Source organism: Psammomys obesus, unplaced genomic scaffold, assembly GCF_907164565.1.
Source record: "Psammomys obesus unplaced genomic scaffold, mPsaObe1.curated_primary_1811, whole genome shotgun sequence".
Classification (NCBI taxonomy): Eukaryota; Metazoa; Chordata; class Mammalia; order Rodentia; family Muridae; genus Psammomys; species Psammomys obesus.
The window spans coordinates 526,140-535,530 of NW_026596129.1; the positions used below are offsets into that span (position 1 = coordinate 526,140).

General features: G+C 46.5%; 1 protein-coding gene across 4 annotated transcripts in view; it reads left to right on the top strand.

Annotated features, from left to right (window-relative positions):
- Nucleotides 1-9,391, top strand: part of Hcfc1 (host cell factor C1) — a 24,025-nt gene that overhangs the window by 1,840 nt on the left and 12,794 nt on the right. For all 4 annotated transcript variants that reach the window (XM_055591787.1, XM_055591788.1, XM_055591789.1 and 1 more), the window contains exons 2-8: nt 3,681-3,829; nt 4,314-4,474; nt 5,114-5,322; nt 6,822-6,906; nt 7,385-7,491; nt 8,113-8,292; nt 8,922-9,281. In XM_055591787.1, the coding sequence (XP_055447762.1) occupies nt 3,681-3,829; nt 4,314-4,474; nt 5,114-5,322; nt 6,822-6,906; nt 7,385-7,491; nt 8,113-8,292; nt 8,922-9,281 (1,251 nt within the window). The remainder of the gene's footprint in view (nt 1-3,680; nt 3,830-4,313; nt 4,475-5,113; nt 5,323-6,821; nt 6,907-7,384; nt 7,492-8,112; nt 8,293-8,921; nt 9,282-9,391) is intronic.

Here is a 9,391-nt window from a genome sequence, read left to right on the forward strand (position 1 = left end):
CCCCCCCCCACACACACACACACCAGGGTTGGGTGTGGAACACAGCCTTGAGCAAGTTTTCTATCACTGAGCCACATCTCTAATCTCACTATAAACTCTTTTAGGGGCAGGTGGAAAATATCTAATGGGACTTCCTAAACGTAGGGAAATTGGAGTCCAAGAGGGGAAGTGACAGGTCCAGGGGGACTGCACTAGTTAGTGGTAGAAGTGGGCCAGGGTGTGTATCTTTATGGGGATTGTTGAACTACTCGTTTCTTAATTTAGTTAATAGGCTGAAAACCACCACCTTAGAAGTAACCCATTTCCTCTCCATATACCTAAATTTCACTAAGTCGAATGGCTATCTATCACATCTGTTCCCCCATCTATATCAGGCCCTCCCTACTTCTTAACAGGCTCACTTCCTGATTGGCCTGTTAATTTTGCTGATTAGGAGATAGCCTGTTTACTCTTCAAAGCTCTGGCTTAAATGTTTTTTTACTCAGAGATACTTTAGGGCGCACTTCATCAATCACCCTTGCTCTGCTCCCAAGGGTTGGGTGTGGTTCCAGGCCCTTCCAGGTTCTCTTCTCTTCCGTGGAGGGGTACACAGCCCACCTACCAGATGGGAAATAAGAGGCTGGGGCTCCTCTGTGTCTTTTAGCATGGGCCTGCAACATGAGAAGTTATTTTGGTACAACGAGTCACACTGCAAGGAAGATAATTCCTTGAACTCCACCGTGTTCTCTGATGCATGATATCAGTCTAGGTGGTGATGGGGAGGCAGAAGCTGTAAATGAAGTTGGGCTGAAGAAAGGGAAAATAAAAAGCATCTCACGCTGGAGCCTGCAAACAGGTGGCCTCCTTCCTTCAAATTCCAGTCTTCTGGTGAGGGTCAGGCTAGGAGGCCAGGGACATGCCAGGGCATATCAAGAACGAGGGACGTAGGGATTAGGTTACATGATACTCCACTGGGTGTTTGAGGGCAATGGAGAGCAGCTGTTAGATTTATAAGGTGGAGAAAAGAGCTCACATACTTGCACACTTGCAGGGAGTAAAATAGGGATTCATAGGTGAGGTAAGAAGGCAGTATTCTCTCCATGTCAGAAACTGTGCTCCCTGACAGAGGCCTGGTGGGCGTTGGGGAGGTCTTCCTTGCCAGAAGAAACATTCTAAAGCCAGATAAGTACATCTTAGGTCTCAGGAGAAGCTGGTGGTCTGGGAGGCTCAGGAACATTGTAGTTAACTTCTGGCCTGGCTAGCAGGGTCAGTGAATCAGCATGATAGGAAAGCTATAGTTTTGCCTCATGACTCCCTACCTATATGCCTTAACACAAAGGCTCTCAACTGAGTGAGGTACTGCCCATACCTGAGACAAATACTGAATCAGGTTCATGTCCCTGTTGGGTTTTACTCTGACTTGAGGTGAGTCCTCTCCCTTCCTGGGCTTTTTTCCTCCTTGCGGTCTTTTGTTTGTGGGAGTTTTTGTTTTGAGACGAGGTCTTTTATAGATAGCCCAGGCTAAATAACCCTGAACTTCTTCTGCTCTTTCTGCCTCCACCTTTCAAGTGCTAGGATTACAGGCATGCTCTGGGCTCTTTTATTAACTGAGAACTAGATTGAGGCTGCCTCAGATTTTCCTCTTGGCTTTCTTTACCTTTGTAATTTGGATGAAACTCCTTCCGTGGATTGTTAAGGCTATCTCTCCCAGCTTGTGCAAGGTTGATTTACCTCAGCATTGAAAGCTTCTACATTTCTTCATGTTTGCACTAGGAATGAGAAAAGAGGTCAGGAGCCAGCATTTGGGTATGTAGACACATGCGTGCATGTGCAGCAGCAGTACAAACTGTATCGTTCCAGCAGGAAGATGGCAGAGAGGATGGGGTTTAGGCAGCCTGTTGTCTCAGCTAAACCGCCGAGGAGTCTAATAGCTAGCTGCTCCAGGTGCACCTAGGAGACCCTCCCCTCTAAGGCAAGGCAGGGGCATAGTTGTTGCCTATGGAGCCTTGGAGGTGAGAACACAGGATTTTACAGATGGCGCCAGGGGAGAGAGCTTTCTCCAAAATGTATCTGAATAAAGGAAGAAAAGGGAAAACGAGCAGTTTCCCTCTTTTTCTCAGTACATTGGTCTCCATCAAATAAATAAATGAATATATATATATCAATTATATATATATATTATCAATTATATATTATCAATATATATTGATATATATTGAATTATCAATATATATATATAAATATATATATTTAAATATATATAAATATATATATATATTCATTTATTTATTTATTTATATTAGACAGGGCTTCTCTGGATAGCCTTGGCTATCTTGGACTCACTTTGTAGACCAGAGAGCCACTTGCATCTGCCTCCCAGAGTGCTGGGATTACAGGCCTCTGTGCCTGGCTAACCATCTATTTCTTAACTTGTAGAAGTATATCTGCCTCCCTGTATGGACACTATGGCTGAGAAGCAGATGAAAGGCCTAGACTTGTCCACAGAAGCCTCCTGTGTCCCCTCCTCCAAAACATAACCTGACTTCCCATCTGCTTCTAGGAGGGGGACTGGTCTTGACTCTGAAGCCCTTCCCCACGGTGGCTGTAGCCCCCTTTGCCCAGAGCTGGGGCTTGAAATCCTACAGCCCTCTCAGCTCTCACCTGACTGACATGCACATGCAGCAGGTCTGCCTCTGGGCCCCAGTCTTAGAGATTTTGGAGAAAGACAGAGTGATGGGGGAGATGCTATTTTTAAAAGATATGACATGATAGAATATGTTTGCCTATAACATCCCCAGAACCCTTGCCACTGCAGATGTGAAGGACATAGGAACCTAGGTGAAAGAGCAAACTGCCAGGCAAGCTAGGGAAGGGCTCTATTCCAGCTGAAGGCTGATTGTTCTCTTGTACTGTCCTGGGGGAACCACAGGGTGCCTGAGGTATGCTTTTCCCTTTCTTGGGCAATGTGAGGGGCTCCTGAGAAGTTTCTGTCACCGAATCTCTGCTTTGGTTGCCACTTGAGGCTTGAGCATATCCTGGACTTGTGCGGGTATGGTGGTGGTAGGGTACTGCCACGGAGCGTGTGGACCATCCCCTGGACTAGTGGGTGGGGAAGTCAAAGCAGAGACAGCTAGGCTTGGGAGGTCAGCGGAGGCTGATTCTTGACTCAAGCTTTTCTGAGCGAGCATTCTCTTACCTTGCTGTCAGCTGTTTGCATGGAGGGAAAGCATCTGCATGTAACAGTTGGTATCTCCAGGACTACCTACAGGTACTGTGGGCTCTGGCTTTCTTAACTCTGTGGTACAGGGAGAGAATCCTGGGCCCTGGAGGACGTCTGGGATAGAGTAGTTTGATAATCATGTAAACAGTCGGGGAAGGAAGTCAGGGCTACTAGATTCCCAGAGGCTGATGAATTATCTCTGTTAGTGCCTTTACTGCCTTCTGAGATGACCTTGATGAGAAGCATGCAGTTGTGTAGTAGTTTGAAAGCCAGAGCTCTGCAGATGGCTTGGCTCGAGTGGCTAGAGATTTGGGGTGATAATGCTCTTAAAGGACAGTGTGCTGGCTTAGCCCCTTCTCTCTTGGCTATATTTGACGACTAGGAGTTGGGAGAATATAAGACTTAATGAATAAGAAGAATGGAGGAGGCAAGGGCTAGAAGCTCCGGGATGTTTTGACTTCTGTTTCCTTTTGTTCTTCAGCGACCAACCAGTGGTTCATCCCAGCTGTGAGAGGGGATATCCCGCCAGGGTGTGCAGCCTATGGCTTTGTGTGTGATGGTACTCGTCTGCTGGTGTTTGGTGGGATGGTGGAGTATGGAAAATACAGCAACGACCTCTATGAACTCCAGGTAATAATAATAATAAGATGAAGCTTCTGTGGGCCTGGGTTCTTACACTGCCTCAGGCCCCATGAGACTCTCCATGTTTCTTACAATAGTTTGAGGGTTAAGACAGGAGAAGCAGTAGAAGGGGTCAGTTAAGAGTCTACCAAGCGGGGCTAGAGAGATAGTTCAGTGGTTAAGAGCACTGTCTGCTCTTCCAAAGGACCCGGGTTCATATTCCCAGCATCCACATGGTGGCTCACGGTTGTCTGTAATGCCGATTCCAAGGGATCTGACACCTTCACACTAACGCACATAAAATAACATTAAAAAATTATATATTTTTTTAAATAACGGCTGTTCTTCTTAAAAAGTATCAGAGGAGAAGACAGGACCATATTCTTTAGGACTTAAATGTTCCAGCAATGTCCTCACTCACTCCTATGCTCTAAGATCCCCGCCAATGGCCTTCTCATGTCAGGAGTCACTCTCTTAAGTATTGATTTTGCAGGCAAGTCGCTGGGAATGGAAGAGATTGAAAGCAAAGACGCCCAAAAATGGGCCACCTCCGTGTCCTCGACTGGGACACAGCTTCTCCCTCGTGGGCAATAAATGTTACCTATTTGGGGGTCTGGCCAATGATAGTGAGGACCCCAAGAACAACATTCCAAGGTGAGTCTTTGTTTTTTTTCTTTTCTGGAGAACCCCATCAGAGTGGTTCTACTTCCCATAGGTACAAGACTCATCTGGAGTTCTAAAGTTGATTATGCCAACTGACTCTACTAGAGCCATGTTTCTCTCCTGTGCTGGGTTGTCAATGAAACAGTACATTCAGTGTCCTTTCAAGAAGTTTCTGACTTTGAAATCTGAACCTTTGTGTAGGTCTTACAGGAGAAAAGTGGGCAAGAGGTAGAAGCCTGCTTTGCCTTGGGCTGGTCCCTATCCCTCATACCTTAGACCTGGTTGCTTTCTTTGCAGCTTCTGCTGCTTGTTTCCAAGGCCAAAGATCTTACTGTCTGGAGGTAGTTGCAAGCTGATGCCCCCTTGATCTAGGGAGGCCCAGGTATAATGCCTGGCATTGTATACATGCTTGCTTGAAGGGGCCTACCCTGAGTCTGAACTTAAGGCTGCCATCATGCTGGACTCCCCTTGTGAGCTTCTGGCAGTCCTGTCTTTGGGGGCAAGGATGGTAGAGTTTGGAATTTTCATGGCCTTTGCTCTTTTATGTTCTAACAAATTTACTGCTCACTGAGAACCTGTTGAGGCCTGTGGTGCATGTGCTCAAGGTTTGCTATGACTGATCTTCCTCAGGTACCTGAACGACTTATATATTCTTGAACTACGTCCTGGCTCTGGAGTGGTTGCCTGGGACATCCCCATCACTTACGGGGTCCTGCCTCCACCACGGGAGTCCCATACTGCTGTGGTCTACACTGAAAAAGAGAACAAGAAATCCAAGCTGGTGATCTATGGAGGAATGAGTGGCTGCAGGCTAGGGGACCTTTGGACCCTGGACATTGGTAAGAAGTTGATGCTGTTCGAGTAGCTTCAGAGCAAAGCCAGTCTTCTGGATAGCTATCCTTGAGTGGCTGTCATTGCCTGGTGAGGTTGGGCTCATGGAGAGAGCTAGTAGTATCCCCCCTTAGTCTTATCAGTGGATAGGAAACAAACACTAAGGTTCATTGGTTCCGCTACCACACGGGCTTTCAGGAGAATAGGGAGAGAGCACAATCTTTAGAATGGAATTCTCTCAATCTACATAGAGTACCTTGTCACATCATTTTTAACCCTATTTTATTTCGTGTTCCTTAAGCCTCTACCTCCCTTCCAGTCACCCAACCCTAGGTAGGAGGGAAAGAAGGTTAGAAGGGACAGTGAACGTAGGTCTCTTTAAACTTAATTCCAGTTGGTTAGGGTCTTTGGGTTCTTTGGCGGCAGTAGCAATGTCATAGTCAGGATATCTAGCAGTCCAGGTAACCAGCAACTTTTTTCTTTCTCCATCTGTGTCCTCAAAGCCTTCTCTCATTCATCAGTCTCCTCCAAGCTGCTATGCTTTCTTCCTTTGAGCTCTGAGTGCTCAGATTATACTAATTGCAGCTGGCAAAGACCATGCCCCTGCATGAAGCAATTACCAGCTGTGGACAAACTAAGGCAGTCCCATTTCCCACACTTGGGATTAAAACAAAAGCATATTTATGTAAAACATGACTGAGTTTTTAAAGAAACCAAAACTTCCACTACAGTCCCTACTAACTCTTCAGTGGACAGTCTGTATATGGAGTGGAATGGTGCTATTGTTGGTTTTTGTTTTGTTTTGTTTTGTTTTTTTAAGGATTTATTTATTATTTAAACAGCGTTCTGTCTGCATGTGTGCCTGCGCACCAGAAGAGGGCACCAGATCTCACTATAGATGGTTGTGAGCCACCATGTGGTTGCTGGGAATTGAAGTCAGGACCTTTGGAAGAACAGCCAGTATTCTTAACCTCTGAGCCATCTCTCCAGCCCGGAATGGGGTATTCTTATATGGCTAGCACAGTAAAAATTTGTTCCTCATAGACCACTTAGATCTTTTACCTATGCTACAAAGTGGGTGATAGATTGGGTGGGGGCATATTGCCCTGTGTATCAGAGCACCTAAGCACTGAAATAAAACTTAGGTAGCAATATTTCCTTACGTGTGGTCTGCTCAGTGCTAAGGTGGCATGGACGTAAATGCTGTACAGGGAGTAGACGTGCAAAGGAGAGGTTGAGGTGAGCTTGACACCCCTATGTCATCCCTGAGAATAGTGCTGCCTTATAGCAGGTACACAGTACTTTTGGGAAGAAATCTTGCCCAGATCATCCAAACAGCTTTGGAAATGCTGAAGCCTAGCTGTTAGGGCAATGAACTGGAGAGCCTGCAGAAGTATTTAGGAAGACAGGAATGCAGTTCTTGTGTTGGTTTGGGGCCCGCTTGGCCCCAGCGCTGGGACTATGGTATCTGAACCAGCATAGGTAATCTCTTTCTCCATTTCTGCAGAGACACTGACGTGGAATAAGCCCAGCCTTAGTGGGGTGGCCCCTCTTCCTCGGAGCCTCCACTCTGCAACCACCATAGGAAACAAGTGAGTGTCTGCTCTTCTCTTCCCTGACCTGAGCTGCCCCTGACTCCTGAAGGGTTGGTTCTCAAGTAAGTTTTGTCAACTGTCCCTCAATCCCAAGAAGACTTCTTTCTGGCAGGTCTGGCATTCAACAGCCCCATGCCCACCTTATTCCAACATAGAAAGGACAGATTAAAGGTGGAGGGACTGCAGTAACAGCCTCAGACCCTTCCTTGACATGTAAGGCTCTACCCCATCCAGAGTATAGGCTGCTGAATCATATAAATAGCATTCTTTGTGACTGCCAAGGACTAGATCCATGGGGATTCAGGTAAGAGATGAACCATCAGATAGGAAGTACCATATTAAACAGCTTCATGTATCGTCAAGGACTCCTAGGACTTCTAGAGAGCTGAGCATGTACAAAAGTTACTAGGTAAAAGATGTATCCTCTAGCTTTGTACTTCTTCAGTCCTCTCTTGCTTTTTCTTTGCTTTACTAGAATGTATGTGTTTGGTGGCTGGGTGCCTCTTGTCATGGACGATGTCAAAGTGGCCACACACGAGAAGGAGTGGAAGTGTACCAACACACTGGCATGTCTCAACTTGGGTATGGCCTTCTCAGGCTTAGAGTGGTGAGGGGTGGGGTGGCCCTGGGACATTTTTATTCTTATTTTTTTTAAGGGGGGGTTTCATCTTGAGACAGGGTTTCTCTTTGTAGCCTTGGCTGTCCTGGGCTTGCTTTGTAGACCAGGCTGGCCTTGAAGTCACAGAGACCCAGCCCCCGCCTCTGCCTTCCCGAGTGCTGTGAAAAGAGGTGTGCACCACCACACCTGGCTATCGCTTTATTACAATATGCACCTTTGTTTCTAGCGTCTAGGAGGCAGAGGCAAGTGGTTCTCTTAAGTTTGAGACCATGCAGTTTTTCATAGTGAAACCCCATCCCAAAAACAAAATACCAAACAAACAATTTGAGTTGTTTTATTTTGACATTGGATTCACACATTTTCTTAAGATCTTTAATGTTCAAGGAGTTATATCTTCCAAATAACTTTTCAGCTCATGGCTTAATTTTCTTCTTAGGTGCGTTGCCTTATTTTTTTGTTTACTTTTAATTTAATACTCCAATAACTTTACCTTTCGTGACAGTGAAAGAATAGAGGGCCACTTGGGAGTTGGGGGACAGGTTTCTTTTGTCCTCTGTGTGACTCTAGCCCCTGTGTACCTCTAGATACCATGGCCTGGGAAACCATCCTGATGGATACACTGGAGGACAACATTCCCCGAGCTCGAGCTGGCCACTGTGCTGTTGCCATCAATACTCGCCTGTACATCTGGAGTGGCCGTGATGGCTACCGGAAGGCCTGGAACAACCAGGTCTGCTGCAAGGACCTATGGTATCTGGAAACAGGTAAGGTGCTAGGCCACTGTTATTCCCACTGCTAAAGCGTCTCTACTCCCTATTGTTGAATTAATGTGTTTTTTTTTTTTTTTTTTTTTCCTATACCATCTCTAGCTCCTAAATAATGAGATGGAGACCTGTTAACGTCTATAATGAGAATTAGCTGGGTAGATTCTCATTTATTCTAACCTGTCTGTGCCAGCTTCTAACCTGACTGGCCTACTTCCCAGTCACATTCCCTGTTACCTATCCTCTAGTCTTGCCCTAGCTACTCCTGCCCTCATGGACACCTCCCCATCCTGTCCCAGCGACCTTCTCTCTCTCTTCTCCCTCCCTTTCACCCCCTTTTCCCACCTGGGACCCCACACACACCTGGATTATAAGTCCCACCTTGACTGCCCTTTATGCTGTTCAACTCTTTATTGACCAGTCAGAGGTAACGGAGAACAATTATTACACAACATTGAGACAGGAGATCCTTTGATAGTAATGACAATACCAGAATCTGTTAGCATTTAGCTCACTGCTAGTTTAGAAGTTCAGCAATTAGCAATTGAATATGCAGAGACAGAGCTTCATGTAATGTGAGTGAAGGTCATCTATACACCTATCTTAATAACTGGTTTGTTGTATTACAGAAAAGCCACCACCCCCGGCTCGAGTACAACTAGTCCGAGCCAATACCAACTCACTGGAGGTTAGCTGGGGCCCAGTGGCAACAGCCGACAGTTACCTTCTGCAACTCCAGAAATATGACATTCCTGCCACGGCTGCTACGGCCAGCTCCCCCACTCCCAATCCAGTCCCATCTGTGCCTGCCAACCCTCCCAAGAGCCCTGCGCCAGCAGCAGCTGCACCTGCCGTACAGCCACTGACCCAAGTAGGCATCACACTTGTGCCCCAGGCTGCCACTGCACCTCCAAGCACGACCACCATCCAGGTCTTGCCAACAGTGCCAGGCAGCTCCATTTCTGTGCCCACTGCAGCCAGGACTCAAGGTAAGTCATGAGGGCCTAGTCACTAAAGATATTCATTGCCTGAATAGTGGGTGCTCTTCTGTCCTTGGTGGATTTTAGCTTCAGGCTTATTCTTGAGATTAGGGGTAAGA